We start from the raw sequence: 17,257 nt of genomic DNA on the forward strand, positions 1-17,257 counted from the left end.
GATTAATTTTAATAATACACAATTAGAAAAAGAGCAGTTGTCAAAAACTACACTGTATTTTAAACAAACTTCTACTATAAACTAAGGAAAAGCTCATCCTTTCTGGTTTGTCTTCCCCGCTAAAGCTAGCTGCATACTGCTGCCCTCTGCAGCATTTCCAATTCTTGCAAATTGCCACTCCAGTCATCACAAATTGCCATCTCTGTAGATTATGACTCAATATGAGGGATATGTGTAAGTAGAGAAGAAAAGGGAAGATCCCTTCAAAATAAACCAACCCACCCCCAAGAAGGCACTAAGGCAAAGCTATCACAGACCAAGAGTTAGCCCACCTGAGAAGAGGGCCTTAAGGTTGTAGCAACAGACCCCAATCTCCCAGAGAAAGATCTTTCCTGGCCTTTTGTGGCACGGGTCTTTTATCTTTTTATATAGCTAAGTTTAACTGGAAAAAAGTTATATATGTATAGAAAAAGGTAAATAGTAAAAAAGGGTAATCAGCGAAAAAACTGGCTTTCACTCTGAATCTCTAGGTAGGTTTGTGTAACAGTTCAGAAGTAACATGATATATACTATTAGAAACACACCCACTTCATACACATTCCCTTTTTTTGTTGTTAATCCTCACCTGAGGATATTTCCCATTGTTAATCCTCACCCGAGAAGCTTTTTCTATTTATTTTTGGAGAGTGGAAGGGAGGGGAAGAAACACACAGAGAGAAACATCGATGTGAGAGAGATGCATTGATTTGTTGCCTCCCCCACGCCCAACAGGCTAGGGACTCAGCCTGAGACCAAGGTACACGCGCCTTTGATGGATATCGAACCCGCGACCCTTCAGACCGCAGACTGAAGCTCTATCCATTGAGCTAAACTGGCTAGGGCCACATTCCTTTTTTTTTTTTTTTTTAATACATTTTTATTGATTTCAGAGAGGAAGGGAGAGGGAGAGAGAGATAGAAATATCAATGAGAGAGGATCATTGATTAGCTGCCTCCTGCACGCCCACACTAGGGATCAAGCCCACAACCCGGCAGGTGCCCTGACCCTCCTGGCTCATAGGTCGACACTCAGCTAAAGAGCCACGCCGGCGGGACAGGCCATATTCCTTTTTTTTTTTTTTTTAAATATATTTTATTGATATTTTACAGAGAGGAAGGGAGAGGGATAGAGAGCTAGAAACATCGAGAGAGAAACATCCATCAGCTGCCTCCTGCACACCTCCCACTGGGGATGTGCCCGCAACCAAGGTACGTGCCCTTGACCGGAATCGAACCCGGGACCCTTCAGTCCGCAGGCCGATGCTCTATCCACTGAGCCAAACCGGTTTCGGCCATATTCCTTTTTAAACATAAATGAAAATAGTCACACCACTGTTTATCATCTAGACTAGAACTTGGATATTGTTCTCTATCAAGTGAGATATAACCTACATAATTAAAACACATTTGTTCTAACAAAATAGGTTTTAAATAAATACATCTCCAATAGGTTCTGCCACAATTGAGTTTTTTGTTACTACTTAGGTTTTTATTTTAAAAATTGGTAGTTCTCAAACTTGAGCGGACGACCACACTTGGAGAACCAACTACTAGTACGACTGCTGCATTAAACCCCGTTACTCCCTCTCCCAGCGCTGCTCGCCGAAGGAGGAACGCGCCATGAATACCCAGGGAACCTCAAGCAGGACGCCAACACCCAGTCCCGAAAGAATCCGACGACTCCCCCGACTCCCAGCCGGAACTGGAAAGACGAACCTGCACTCAGCGCCGGGCGCAGTCCAGCGACGTCATTTCCGTCCCATTAAACCCCGCCCGCTCTGCGTCCCTAACGCAAGGAAGGGCTGGCGGCCTATTGGGCGCTACGAGTCACGTGACTCTAGCGGCGTCTCGCGATGGTTTTTAACTCTCGCGAAATTTCATCCGCCTCTGTCTTTCCTCCTCCCAGTGCCGGGCTTCCCTCCCCTCCCCCTTACCGCCGACTGAGTTCTTTTCAGAGTCGCCGCCTTGGTGTCGCTGGGGAGGTTTTTCTTGCTGCTACTGTTGCCGCAACCAACCCTGGGCTCATTTGCCCCGACCCCTTCCCGCCGCCCCGACCCCAACCCCACACAAGGTAACAAACCTGGTGAGGGAAGTAGTGAGGCCTCGCCGGGCCGCGGCCTCACCCGAGGGGAAGGGAGGCCCAAGGCCGAGGAGCCGGTCGCGCAGGAGAGGCCTGGCCGCGGGCCACAGTGTCGGGAGTTCCGGCCTCTTCTCCCACCCAGCATTGGGCCCTGAGCGGCGCCAGCGGGGTCGGGGCCTCCGGGCCGAGGCGGCGAACGTGGCTAAGCCGGGGAACCCGTCGGGTGGGGTTGGGACGCGGGAGGCTTCTGAAGGGCAACCCGGGCCGTTTCCGGCGGAGCCTATTTGGGTGTGTGGGGTCCCGGCACCGCGGGCGTCCGCTCGGTTTCCCTGGAAGCTGATGTTTGAATTACTTCGAGGTCTGAGGTAACCGGCCACGTTGTGGTGGGCTTTGAGGTGCTGGGTGGATGGGAGGAGAGCAGCCCGGCCTGCTCTCTCCCTTTTGGAGCCCTTCCAGGTTCCAGCCTGTCGTTGGACGGGACCTGTGAGACAGAAGGGTCCTCTGAAGCCCCGGGCGTGTGCTTATTTATACACCGGGAAAGGATGCCCTCGTATCTTATTTTCAGGAGGATGAGGAGGAGGATTTGGGGAAAGGCTCGTTCCTTAGAATGCCTGAACGAGAGAGTATTTGTGCTGTTTCTTTTACGGAAGGAAATAAATCGGCATTATTTAAGTGACTGGGTGAAAGATTTTGCTCGGAGAAGAACTTCTAAACACACTCAATAGAATAGCTCACGTAAAGGGAGTTATTTGTGTAGTTAACCCAAAAGCCATTTATATTTGGCTTTGGAAATATTCTTTAGTGCTTATAATAAATGTATTTTTAGAAGTCTTCACTCGAACAGATTAATGTCTTGGGGGTGGGGGGTGGCCGGTGACGATATAATAATCCTTTTAAATGAACCAAGCACAGTGCTTTCCTTATTACAGGAGTCTAAAGAAAATTAGAATTTCTGGTTCCCTCATCAGCTTTTCTCTGAACTAAGAGTAGAGGTGATGGTGATAAACTAAGCTGCAATGAATTGCAATGAGTTAGGAGCAAAATTGGTAAGGTTAATTCAGGCAGACGGAATTAAAAAAAAAAAATTGTGGGCTTTTTGTTGTAATCCTCACCTGAGGATATTTTTCTGTCTTTGTTTATGTTCACCCGTGGATATTTTTCTATTAATCTTTTTTTTTTTTTTTTAAGAGAGAGAGTGGAAGGAAAGGGGAGAGACAGAGAGAGGGAAACATGGATGTGAGAGAGACACATCCATTGGTTGCCTCCCTCATGGGCTGGGCATCAGAGCCCGCAACCTTGACTGCAGTCGAACCCGGAACCCGTCAGTCTATGGACGGAGGCTCTACCCACTGAGCAAACTGGCTAGGGCAGGGGTGGGCAAACTTTTTGACTCGAGGGCCACAATGGGTTCTTAAACTGGACTGGAGGGCCGGAACAAAAGCATGGATGGAGTGTTTGTGTGAACTAATATAAATTCAAAGTAAACATCATTACATAAAAGGGTACGGTCTTTGGGTCTTTGGGCTCCGCGGGCCGGATAGAACAGCCGAACGGGCCGGATCCGGCGGGCCGTAGTTTGCCCACGGCTGGGCTAGGGCAATGTTTGTGTTTTTTTGTTGTTCAGTTTTCATGGCCTTGCCCTTTTTTCCCTCCAGATGTCAGAGGATCTAGCAAAACAGCTGGCAAGCTACAAAGCTCAGCTCCAGCAAGTTGAAGCTGCCCTGTCTGGAAATGGAGAAAATGAAGATTTGCTAAAATTAAAAAAAGATTTACAAGTAAGTATGAGGGGACACTTATAGCTACATTATTCAAAAAGAGTAGTTCTGTCTTTTTCAAATGATTTGTTGCTTAGTATTTATAGATGTCCAAGGCACCCCTTGGAGGTGGTGTTTACCCTTTCCCTTTGTGCATATTCGTGGCTTGTAAAAGTAGGGTTGTTTCCTCAGTTTGCATACATCAAAATGAGTGAAGCATTGTCCTTTGTTATGTAAATCTTGTGTGCTTATTTAATAATAATAAAAAGTTGATTTTAGAAGTCTGTCAGAATTACTAGAGAAGAGAGATAATATAACTTTACAGTGGAAAGTGCTTTTACATTTAAAGACCTGGCAAAGGAAGTTTAGTTCATAAAGTAACTAAAATTAAAGGGGAAAAAATAAGACCTGATTAAGATTCTTTTTAATGCCACAAGTCTTTGAAAATGAGAGTGTGTGTTTGTGTGTATCAAAGTTAGCAGGTAACATTCTGTATTGAAAGCGCATTATAAAAACATAAAAGATAATTTGTTTTCTGCATAAATGTTACTTAATGTTTGAACTTAAAGGGTAGATTTTACAGTGTAGTATTGACACTTGTTGAAGTTAAATTGAATCTATGTGAAAGGGATCCTAACTTGTTTTGTTTGTCATGGGAGAGTTCAGTATGTATGACACCTGCTTTTAAAATCCTGTACTGGGCAGGGATTGTCTCAAGACAAATGAAGTCATAATAGTAAATATCTATTATTTCTCAGAACACTAGGTAGATTAATAAAAACTCCACATAAAAGATTTATAAATATATATGACTTTTCATCTTAACAAATTTGAGACTTAAAGTTTTGAACCTGATGTTTTGGCAAGTTTTAAAAGGTGTTTTGATTAGATGCTCTTTCTTTACTGATTCAGTACAAAACTTGAGTCTTCTTTGTCTTATCTAAGTAATTCTTTCCCTCTCTTTATCATCTTTTGCCCTTTAAAGTTATTATTTTAAGAATATTAGAACTGCAAACAAATGAAAATTATTTGACATGGAATCCAGATTCAGGATTCTGAAAGAGCTTATGTGGGCATAATTAAGATATTGAATATTTTCAGGTTCAAATTCTAGATTTAGGATAAACTCTAATGAAGTTGCGATGGTATTTATTTTGTTTGTTTTTAATCTTTACCTGAGGATATTTTTTTCCATTGATTTCTAGAGAAAGTGGAAGGGAGGGAGGAAAGAGAAACATCATGTGAGAGAGATGAATTGATTGTTGCCTCCTGCACAAGCTCCTACGGGAGCTGGGGAACCTGCAACCTAGGTACGTGCCCTTGACCGGGAACAGAACCTGAGACACTTCAGTCCCCAGGTTGACTCTCCAATTACTGAACAAAACTTGCCTGGTATGTTGTTTTTTAAAAACATAGAAAATTTGTAGAAGTCAGGCCAGTAGATTTTAGGGCGCTAGTCAATAAGGAAGAGATGTTTGGAGAGCAATTTTTCCCACTCCCAGGACAACAACTTGCCTCAAGGAAAGATCCTGGCACGCCCCATCTTTTACCAATTTAAAAGCAGTCCCTTCTTTTTAAGAAATAAAAAAGAAACATTGTGTGCAATGTTGTATATATTGCCTCCTGGGCAGTGGGAGAAAGGGTCTGTGTGGAACTGATCAAGGGGAAGTTGGGATGAAGGTTGAAACAGCATGATTATGAGGTCTTTTTAATATTTCTAGAATAAATTGTCAGAGCCTGAACAGAATTGCCTTATACTGACATGATCTGTAGTGGAAGTTCTGATAGGCCTTTAGTAAGAATTCAAATGCCCTGGGGGGCTCATTTATCTGTAAAATCTCTTCTATAACCATTAGAACAGCACTGTACAATAGAACTTTCTGAAATGATGAAAATGTTCTGTATCTGCTGTGCAATACTGGAGTCACTAGGCGCATGTGGCTGTTGAATATTTAAAATATGGCTCAGGTGGCTAAAAATCTGAATCTTTAATTTTATGTAATTAAATAGCCCATGTGACTACCTTATTGGATGGCACAGATTTAGAAGCTTAAGTTCTAACACTTCAGGTAGCCATACAGAATGTTTTTCCTGATTAAACCTTATCACAGTTTCTTTTCCTCTTTGTCTATCATGAGGAAAAAAATCATTTTGGGTACTAGATTTAGGTCTGTGTAAACTAAAAACTACTGAAAGATGGAAGGCATCATTTAAGATTAGATAAAATTCTGGTAAGTGTTTGGATATCTGCTACTACCTATAATTGTTGTCTCTATTGACTAGTTACAGCTTCTATTTAGCATGGGTTTAAAATTCTTTTTTCTTTTCTGCTTTCTGAGATATACCTCAGGCATTGACAATACTGCCTCTTATGTTTGCTGAAAAGTCTGGTCAAACTGATTGAGTTTGTGGCCTCCTTTGTTTTCTTGTGTTTCTCTTATGGAATGTCTTATTCTGGTTATGAATTTGCCCTTTCACTTGTGACAAATACTCTTTCTGTATTTTTTCAGTGACTTCCATTTTGCCAGTAAGGCTTCCATTTTTATCTCTTTATATACTGTCTTTCCTATAGAATAAAGTTACTCAGCAGGCAGCAAATTGATCTACTGAAGTTCTAATTGCCTTTCTTTTTTCACTTAAAAAAGTGGGTATAGTAAAATCCAGGCTAGCTAGCTGACTAGCTCCCCAAGCAGTCTATGATAATCACAAAAATAGTCAATTTATTAAGCTGTTTTGCTGAATAAAACTGGTTCTAAAGGAGGCAGGGGTCAAGTCACTTGTCTCATATATTACAGTGGCTCTCTGCATCCCCGAAACGCCTTCCTTCAGTAAGCAGAGTGCTTGAGTGCATCCCCTTTGACCTGCTGATATGTAGATCACAACATCTGATGCTTCCTGGAATTGCCGATTACTGTAACTGCTGCCCATCTGTCAATGAAGGAGCAGTTTCAGAACTCAGACTTGGGGGAGGAAAAGTAATTAATGGTATGTACCTTTAAGAACCCCCTCATACATAAAATAGTTTCTAATACTTTGGTCCATATGCACATGTGAAGGAAAAAATTCAGAAGGGTCTTCATAGTTTGTTGGGTGGGGTATGTAAAATATGGCACAATAAAAGGACAACTAGGGATAAATGCTGTGTATTTTTTAAAAAGTCATTTACTTGCAGGGCTCTGAAAATTATAACTTTTTAGGACCCTTTTCTTTGGTGAAAATGTATTTTCTTATGAAAATAGGATAGGCCTTCTATTCTAGGAATAGTAGAGTTCTAAATCTTCAACCTACAAATGCAGAATTCATGTTCGTTCGTTAGTAGGTAAATGATCATACCTAGTCAGGTGGAATTATTTAATGATAGAGGTTGTATGGGCTCTTGAGTCAGGCTTAGATTATATTACATTCCTGGCTCTTAAAGTGGTTTATTAAAAACAGGACTGATAATTTACTCTCCTTTGTATAGTACATGATATATATTTTTTGGAAGTTCTTTGCTTTATATGGAAAAGTTCATCTAATTAAATGGTATCTGAATGGCTACTTGGCACCTGATAAAACTTCATTAAAGATACTACTCTACTGAATTTTTAAATCTGAGTTTTCTAGGTTTTTATTCACAAAATTTAATTCACAAAACTGATCTTTCTCTAAGCTTAACATTCCCCCCATTTTTAGGCTCAAATATTAGTTTTTCAGAAATAGCCAGGAAGATTTAGAATCTTAGGCAAGAGGTAATATTTAACTTTCTTGGCTACTGAACCAGAACTATTTATAAAACCTCAATGGGAGCCAGAAGAAACTCAGTACAGAGTTTAACTTGGTAATTTTTATCCCGAAAAACACATGATGTTTTAAGGTATTTTGTATGCAGTAGTAGGGGAACAGGTCTGCAGGTTCTTAAGTCAGATAAGATGATACATAACATGGGTTGTTTTTAGAGTAAAATGATAGCAGACCTACCAGTTTGTACTATTCCTTGAGTTTTTTTAACCAGCCCTCCCAAATACCTTCGAATGAAGCCAATAAGTATAAGCCTGAAACACAAAAAATATTTGCCACACAGAAAGATATTGCTTGCCTGTGTGTGTTAATGTTTATTTATTTTTCCTTTTAAATGAAGATGTGCTAATATGTGTAACATTAAGGTATTGGGATATTTTCAATCTAACCTGGTAACTTGCTTACCTGGATGAGGTAAGCTTTATTATCAATGAATAGGAAGACTAATGGCTTTTTATATATACCTACAGTATTTTAGTAGAAATATGTATGAGCAGGAACATTCTTATTACTACAGATACAATGCTGCTTCAAGTGTTTTAGGGCTTGTGGGGTGTGGGGCATGTTGGCTAGGCAGTTAATAGTACTGTAACGCCCTGTAAAACAATAGTCATGAAATACATATATGACAGGATATAAGTGATCTTGAATCTAGCTCAGGCCTTCATAATTGACTATTTCCCATCTTTGCAGAGATCTGTTCAGCTAAAATTGACACTTAGAAATAATGCATGGTATAAGCTCAAGTCTACCCTATTTCTATTAGTTTTTGAGATTAAGTTGAAAGGTAACTGTCTGGTTTTAAATCTCAGCTCCACACTGTATAAAAATACTGTATCTCAGTTTACACATGGGGATAATCATAGAACATACACTATGCAGGCTAATTTATGAACTGTAAATATGTAGAGTACGTAAGTGCTATATGGTGAGAGCTGTCGTCATCAAAAAATGAAAACTTGGCTTGTTGAAAATAGGTGACAATGTGAATTATAAAAATAATGTTATGGTTTTTTGTTTTCCTTTTTAGGAAGTTATAGAACTAACCAAAGACCTTCTGTCAACTCAACCTTCAGAAACTCTTGCAAGTTCAGACTGTTTTGCTTCTGCTCAGCCCACTCATTCATGGAAAGTAGGGGACAAATGTATGGCAATCTGGAGTGAAGATGGACAGTAAGTGTAGAAAAACTAACTATAACATGAAATATTAATATACAATGGTAAGATGATTTTATTCAGTTTGAACTACCCTATTTTAATCTTCCTATATAGCCAATGTGGTTAATAGAGCCAATTTGATTCTTGGGTGGTTACAATTAATACAGTTTAGTTTTTAGTTTTGGATTAAATTTTGGGGCAGAAGAATGGCTAAGATCCCAGAGGAAAGAAAACTGAAAGCAGAGGAAAATAAATAGATACTTTAAAAAATAATCTAAATTCTGTTTTCCCTCAAATTGAAAATTGAGTGAATGGTTGGCTGTCATAGATGTCCATGAAGTACATACACTGAAATTATTCCTATAAGAAATATCTTTCCTCAAAGAGATTGACTAAAGCACTAGTAGATGTGTAAGAGACTTTCCTGGCAAATATTGATTAGGACTTCCTTTTAGGATACCAGATGGCTAACTCCAACCACTCTTGCATTATCTTTGCCAAAGGGTCATTTGATTACAGAACTTTTATTTTAGACACATGTAATAGTTGAATCACTGCAGTGTAAGTCTTGTAGGCTGAGTACTAAACCTTTACTCACCTGCTTACAGCCATGATATCTTTACAGGTGTTATGAAGCGGAGATTGAGGAGATAGATGAAGAAAACGGCACCGCTGCAATCACCTTTGCTGGCTATGGCAATGCTGAAGTGACTCCACTGTTGAACCTCAAGCCTGTAGAAGAAGGAAGGAAGGCAAAGGAGGACAGTGGCAGCAAACCCATGTCCAAGTAAGTGTCTTTTTAGCATTTTAAGTGTAATTTTCCCCATTTGGGTATTTGAGGTGGTCTGCAGAATCTATGCAGGCTAATTTAGGATAAGAAGGTTATAATACTGCTTACCATTATTTTGAAGATTAGCAATATAAGGTCATTCATTCTCTGTATTTGTATGCCAAGTAAGGTGAGGACATTTGGGTTTCCACTTAGGCATTTAGTAAGTATTTATTAAGTGGATACTATGTCTACTATCACTAACCCAGATGCTGGGGTTCCACAACAGTGAAGAAAGCCTTGTTCTGACTGAGTTTATGAATGAAACATAATAGGTACTTTAAGGGAACAAAGGACGGGTACCAAAACTGCACTTAGGCATTCGGGCAAATTACTTTGAGAAAATGACATCTAAACTTTAGAGATCTGAAAAGAAAAGGAGTTAGCCAGCTAATGCACTAGAACAGTGGTTGGCAAACTGTGGCTCCCGAGCCACATGCGGCTCTTTGGCCCCTTGAGTGTGGCTCTTCCACAAAATATCACGGCCTGGGCAAGTCTATTTTAAAGAAGTGGCGTTAGAAGAAGTTTAAGTTTAAAAAATTTGGCTCTCAAAAGAAATTTCAATCATTGTACTGTTGATATTTGGCTCTGTTGACTAATGAGTTTGCCGACCACTGCACTAGAAGGTATGACTTTGAGCAAGCTGCCTACCTTCTATTTCCTCGTCTGTAAAACAGGGAAACAGTATCTACATTTTTGAATTTGTCAAAGGAGTTTTTAAAACTTAAGTTGCTACTAAATATATTTGAATTTAAGAAAATTGTCATCTATTAAAATTACATTTGATTTAAGCATCCCAAAAGAAAATCAGATTATAGAACAACATAACATCTATTTTTAATTTTTGACATCTGTATGAAAAGCCACACTTGGCTTCATAGTGGTGATTATATGATACAAAGGAGTCTAGATCTTATTACCTCTTTTTAAAGACCTCTTCCTTCATCCTTTTTTATTGAGAACTCAGTGTTAACTGAGCAGAACTTACTGTGAGAGATTTAGGCTCTGATCTTATTCACTGTTTTTGGAAAACCTCAGTTGCTTTTGTGTTAAGAATTGGTAACTCTGATTTCCCTTTGTGCTTCTGTGCTCTTCCAATCTAAATGAAATAGAGATTTATGTTCCTCTAATCTCTTTATACACTTTTTCCAAATGCAGCATTTTACACTTGCTAACTGTCCACTTAGAAATTGATAGGTTTAGACATCTGGTGACACTCATCTTATTCCTAAAACACAACTGGCAAAAGCTATATAAACATCAGCTAAAAAGTCATAGTTGAAATATTTTATTTAAATGGGCAATAGATTACTGTTATGTTTGAAAGTTTCCAAGTATGCGCGATATATTTCAAATAACATTTTTTAGTAGCGCTGGGTCATTGGCATGATGTTAGTGCTTTTATTCATGAGGAGAAGAGTATGTAAGTTTATTCGTTTTTGTTCTTTTTGTTTGTTTGTTTGTTTTGTATTACTAAATATCCCTAGGAAGTCATCTTTTAAATCTTAAGAGTTGACATTTAGTTGTTATGTCCACACAGAAAAGAAATGATTGCCCAGCAGCGTGAATATAAAAAGAAGAAAGCTTTGAAAAAAGCACAGAGAATAAAAGAACTTGAGCAGGAGAGAGAGGACCAGAAAGTGAAATGGCAACAGTTCAACAACAGGGCCTATTCTAAAAACAAAAAAGGCCAGGTTAGTAAATCCTTTCATCATATTTTGTAAATTTGAAAAGTGCAGCTGTCATTAAAATGAAAAAGGAGGTACACAGATTTTTAAAAATACATGATTTTAAATTCAGAATTCAATCTTCAGTTTGGCTTATTGAAAAAATCTACATTATCCACTGTCTCTACAATAGAAATACTATGAATGAGAGGAATTACAAAAGATCTAGTTTTTTCCCCCTTCTATAAACTAAAATTTGAAAAATTATTTGCTGTTTTACCACTTAGAAGGGGGTGTATTGTACCACACTTGCTTTGTTAACATGCCTTATGCTGGACATCATCGGTAGATTTTATTTAAAAGAGCACTTGGGTTCCCTGATGTACGTTTTCTTCTACATATATTTTGTAATTTTTGTTGTTTCCAAAACTAATCAAGAATGGTTTCTGTTTCATTTCCCCTAGGTAAAGAGGAGTATTTTTGCTTCACCTGAGAGTGTAACTGGCAAAGTTGGAGTAGGAACTTGTGGAATTGCTGATAAACCTATGACACAGTATCAAGATACCTCTAAATACAATGTCAGGCATTTGATGCCTCAATAATCAGAAAAACTGTTGGATTTCATCTCTGCAGGGCTTTACATTTACCTTTTTATCCTTATATTTTTCTAAAGGTAAATTATTTGTTAGATGAGTAAGGAAAATACCATTGTTGTCATTGTTTGACTTCAATAGAATGAAACTTGAAGAAATTGCATTTGATAACCGCTATTCATTTAACTTGCTTCATTACTACTACCACAGTTTCCTCAAAGTTTGTTGGGTAACGCAACTTTTCTAGATAGATGCTGCTTAAATAAAGCACTTAGATGAATTGTTGATCTTCCTAATATCAGGCCCCATACATTTTGTAAAGTCCTAACCTGGAACTTACAGTACCTTAAAACTTGCCACGTATTCTGAAAGCAAGTCACTGGAATATCAAGGCAGAACACCAAACTTTACAGAGATCTTTTTATTTTTATTTTTTCTTACCTTCAACTTAAACTTAGCTATTGGCCAATTAAACCTAAAAAATAAGTTAACTTGTAAAAGTCCAATTCTGTTTTCAGGTTTTTCCTTCAATAACTTGTTTCTTAAGCCTGTTAGGCCATCTCTAAAATGTATCTTTTATTCTTTTCTTTCTTTTTTTTTCTTTTATTCTTTTCATTGAGTTTTAGTTTTTTGTAAAAAACCATGTTTTAGCACCAGCTACCTTTTCTAATTTTACCCCCCTCCTGTGTTGGTTTTTCACATAGGGTAGTGGTACCATTTTTTTGGATGTGAAATGTTTATATGAGAAAACAAAAAGCTGATGTATAGCCCTGTATACAGTGTAGATACTATTTTTGTAAAAAAAAAAACAAAAACAACCAACCAAGGCTAAATTAATGAACAAGAGTACTGAATGTTTCATCATTAAAAATTGACTGTATTTCTTGTGCATTAATCTGACCATAATCCCCTGTATATTATGTTCATGTAGCTGAGTTTGTAATTTTTGTTTACTAGATCAAGTTGTCAGCATTTGCTGGTGTAAGTGAACATCATATTTATCCTGAGTTGAGTTTAAGCCAAATATATGCATAGAAAAGTGTCTTCCTATTAATGGAAGTCAGTGATTTTCAGGATGTGTTAATTTCAGTTTTTGTATGTTTAACTTTTATTAAATAAAGTGTTTTTAAAATCTCCAGGGTGTGTTATGACAAAGGTAAAGTCTTACTAGTAGCTCCCAGCATTGATAATGATTAAGCCTCAATGTACTTGCATACATCATTTCTGCAAAAGAAAATGAGTATGATAAAGGTTTCAATAAATCCTTACCTACTCCCCTTCTATTAGACATAAAGAATTGTATTCTAAAGGGCAAACCAGTTTTAGGGGCTTGTGCTATAAGGGGAAAATAAATTTTATTTCATGTATTTTAATCCTTTTGGTAAATTGAAACTTTCAGGAGAATAGTGGTGAGAGGTAGAATTTTTCATCTTGCCCTTCCACCTCCCAACCCAGGAGATTACTTTTTCCTTTAGCCACTGAGTAGCACATATAGGATAGAAAAAAAGGTGAAACTTTTTTATATACAAGGTACAAATTACAGTAGAAAGAGGGCCACTTAACTTGAAAAACTTATAAACGAAACATACTAATGCTCTCGTTATTAATTGTAACATACTAATCAACAGTATCCTTGAAGAATTGCATTTGCACCCTTTTCATGAAAAACCACAGGACAGACATTTGGTATAACTGAGTGGCCACATCAAATGGTTTTTGGTGAGATTACCTTGGTATGTTTATCACTCACCTGGTTGTGTAGGCAAGACTTACGTTGAGACTTGTGCTGTGTTTGACCCTATGGGCCTTCCTTTCTGTACATTTTTCTGGAGGGCTTTGCAGTAGGAGGAGAAAAGAGTAAAGGTGACCATATCCTATAAAATATATTTTTTAAAATAGGCATATGTAACACGAGATCAGGAACCCTAGTGTCAAAAGACCTAGATGTGGTTTTGAATAGTCCGAGGTACCAGGATGATGATAGTGTCTTTGGACTAAACTAAAAGTTAAGACGCCTGGAGAGTGAGTATCTGTCTTGTGTCATGTTAAAGCAGAGAAGATGCTTAATGAGAAGCAACTCATAATACCAATACCTTTTTACAAATGATGGTGGTTAAGCTCTCAATATTCTGAAATCAAATATAACACTTAGTCTTATGAAGCTTTGTTATAAAATTTAATGTAATTTCCCATCAAGAAAGGCTTGACAAGCTCAGTAACTGACAGATTGTGCTGTCAGTCATTTAGGGCTCTCAAGTAGCTATGGTTGCGTACATGTTTTCAAAACTTGACATTTGACTTTATTGTTAACAGTTGAAGAAAAGATCAGTCCTAACGTTCCCAAAATACATAAAATTTAAAATTGTAGTATTAATGACAGGTAACATGCTTTTTAAATTAACATGTAGAAAGACCGTATTAGAAGAGTAAGGACTAGTCAGACTGCTGTGTTTGAATCCTGGCTTCCTTATTTATTACCTGTGTGTATAACTCCTCTTTGATTCAGTTTTCAGCTGTAGAATAATTTGTTTCAATAAATTGTAAGGATGAATGAGTATGTGTCAAGTGCTTAGTGGAGTATCTGGCATGTGGTAAGCACTATAGAAGTGTTTGCTGTTACTGTGCAGAGTGGTAATGATGAATATCTGATCTTTTTTTCTTAAATTCTTTATTGTTTAAAGTATTACATATATCTCTTTTCCCCCATTGACCTCTTCCTAGCCACTCTCACCCCCCTGATCCTTTTTCCTGAATTTGAACAATAATTCGTATCAAAATGTATAATAATGCCCATTGCTTACAATTTGTGACCCCTAATTATAAACATGCTACTGAAATATTATCAAACTTTATAAGAAGTACACCCTAGAAAAGGTTAAAATTGTTATATTAGAATATCTTAGGTATGTTTCTTAATGGGAACGGGGTACAGGTTATAATAAAATTCCTAATGCCTGTTTCAAATGAGGGATTCCTGGATCCTACCTCAGAACCATCTAAGCCAGGGGTGGGCAAACTTTTTGACTCGAGGGCCACAATGGGTTCTTAAACTGGACCGGAGGGCCGGAACAAAAGCATGGATGGAGTGTTTGTGTGAACTAATATAAATTCAAAGTAAAGGAGCGGAGGGGAGAGCAAGAGAACCAGATAGAACAGCCGGATTTGGCCCGCGGGCCCAAGGCTGATCTAAGCCAAGGTATAACTCACTCCACAGGTGATTCTGATGCACATCCCTGGCTGAGAACCATGTTTTTGGGTAAATATACAGGGGTGCACAAAAGTAGGTTTACTGTGCCATTGTGACATTTCTTTTGAGTTAAAGCTATTGTAACAATCATAACTTACATGTCTTTTACCATACAATTTTGTCCACCCTGTATAAAAGCAGTTTGATTTTTGAAATGAAGGAAAAATTATCTTAAGTGGCAGTTTTCTTAGCCCAATTATGAAGACTAGGCATCAAACTAGAATGAAATGCATCCATCTATTGTAATAACTCATTTTTAAAAAACTTGTTTTTCACAAAAGGGTGCCCATGTGTATGTTTCCACTACAATGCAGTTCTAATGCTGAGTGAGCCTGCCTTTAGTGAAGGAAAACCAGATAACAAAGGAAAAATCATAGTTTTGTAAATCGTGTGTCTGTAGATTGTAATTCTTAAAAGTGACAAATACCACTTGCAAATTCAGGCAAAAAATATTTTTAAAGCTTTGATTTGACTTTGCCTTAACTTTGATATTAACTGAAATATAAAATTATTAAAACCAACAAGGTTTATATTAAAATCTTGAGTTCTATAAATACCTGTTGAATTGTATTAAGTATTTGTATTATACTATGAAGCAACCAATTACTATAAATAGTAATTTACAAGTAAATATGAACATTCTTTGTATTTAGGATTTTTGAGTTGCAAGCTAAACACTGAATTTTTACTGCAGTGGAAAGGAAGAGCATAGCAGGCAAAATAACAGGTAATACCGTAGTTTAAACAAAAACCCAAGTAATTGAATCCCCTTACACTATGATTTTTAACAAGCATACCTGTATAGATATGCTCTTAAGAGATTCAGAAACCAATATTGACATTCTAAGAATTTGTTTTGGCCTGGCTAAAAATAAATAGTAAAAGAAAACATAAGATGGAAGGTATTAGATTTCTGTGAAGTTCTTTGATTGCCACCTCTTGCCTTTCAGCTTATGTACATAGAGGTGGTTCTATGTGGCCTTGAGGTAAAGCAGATCTGAGACTAACATGGCTTGTGGTAGTTGACAGCTGAACTAGCTAAAAATATCAAATTATGGATACTTAAATTACCTTTCAGTTCCCAGAAATAAAAACTAGTAGTTTACTTCCACCAAGCCTCTCACCAGTTCATTTTTATGAAACCAGTACAGACTTAGGTTACTGGAATTAAAATTATAATTTGTATCCTCAGTCTTTTTTAAGAGCACAGCTAAAGAAGCCATGGTTATACTCATTATGAGAAAAGGTTTGCTTTCTGTTTGAAGAGCTACCTTTTCAACTTGAGGCCAAAAGTCATGGTTATGATTTGCTGGCTCATGACTTCCCTTTCTTGGTGAAACTGATGTGCTTTTGTTTTGTTTTTCCCCCTTTCAAGCCCTGTACTCACTTTAGCAAGATGCAGTGAATTTCTGACCAGAGAAACAATTCAGGCTTGGAGGAAACGCTTGACTTTTAAGTCCTTGGAAAACTAAGATTTTGAATCCTGAGGTCTGCAGCTAGGCTAGTCTTTACTGGTAATAGATGGTAATTGTCCAGTTGTTCATTGCTCAGAAGTATGCAGGAAGCAGGAGTAAGTATCCCTTTGGTTCCTTTGCCCAGTTTTATCCTCCAAAAGTACTGTTAGATTTAGTTGACCTAGCTTTCAGAGTGTTGATGAAGCTAATCGAGAAGAAGCTGACTCCTTAAATTTGTACTTTTTAATGGCTTTTATGTTTTTACAATGCTATTCTGTGCTTGGTTTGAAAATCTAAGCTAAATGCCCCAAGTACTGCCCTATTAAGCGTTCCTCCATAGCAAAGAGCTTGAGGAAATGGGAAAAATTCCAAAATTTTAGAAAGTTAGCTGGCAGTACTTGAAAAGAGCTTCATTTAAGCCATGTCTCCTAATAATTTATGATTCTATAGAAGTTAAAACAACCAAGAAATGGCCAGCCAGTACATATATTTTGAACTATGCTGATTTAGAAGAATCAGATGTATTCCACAAGAAAACTAGTTTTCTGTTAGATCTGGTAAATGGGCCAGGAAGAATTTCCCCCCTTGGCAAAGCCAACACTAAATGTTAACTAGGACATTCAATTATGCAGTGGCGACGACCAGTGTATAATATAC

At 37.8% G+C, this 17,257-nt stretch overlaps 1 protein-coding gene across 3 annotated transcripts; it reads left to right on the forward strand.

Annotated features, from left to right (window-relative positions):
* Positions 1-1,853: 1,853 nt before the first annotated feature.
* SMNDC1 (survival motor neuron domain containing 1) lies at positions 1,854-13,037 on the forward strand. Of its 3 annotated transcripts, XM_080687694.1 has the most exons (7): positions 1,928-2,109; positions 3,774-3,893; positions 6,668-6,857; positions 8,683-8,825; positions 9,436-9,597; positions 11,180-11,333; positions 11,771-13,037. In XM_080687694.1, the coding sequence occupies exons 3-7, from the start codon at positions 6,855-6,857 to the stop codon at positions 11,906-11,908; spliced, it is 600 nt and encodes a 199-aa protein (XP_080543820.1). In that variant the 5' UTR covers positions 1,928-2,109; positions 3,774-3,893; positions 6,668-6,854; the 3' UTR covers positions 11,909-13,037. The 3 variants fall into 3 exon arrangements, with proteins under 3 accessions (XP_080543818.1, XP_080543820.1, XP_080543819.1); XM_080687692.1 differs by lacking the exon at positions 6,668-6,857 and having other exon boundaries at positions 1,854-2,109; XM_080687693.1 differs by lacking the exons at positions 1,928-2,109; positions 6,668-6,857 and adding an exon at positions 2,262-2,483.
* Positions 13,038-17,257: the final 4,220 nt, after the last annotated feature.

Source organism: Plecotus auritus (assembly GCF_963455305.1).
Source record: "Plecotus auritus genome assembly, chromosome: 9".
Taxonomy (NCBI): Eukaryota; Metazoa; Chordata; class Mammalia; order Chiroptera; family Vespertilionidae; genus Plecotus; species Plecotus auritus.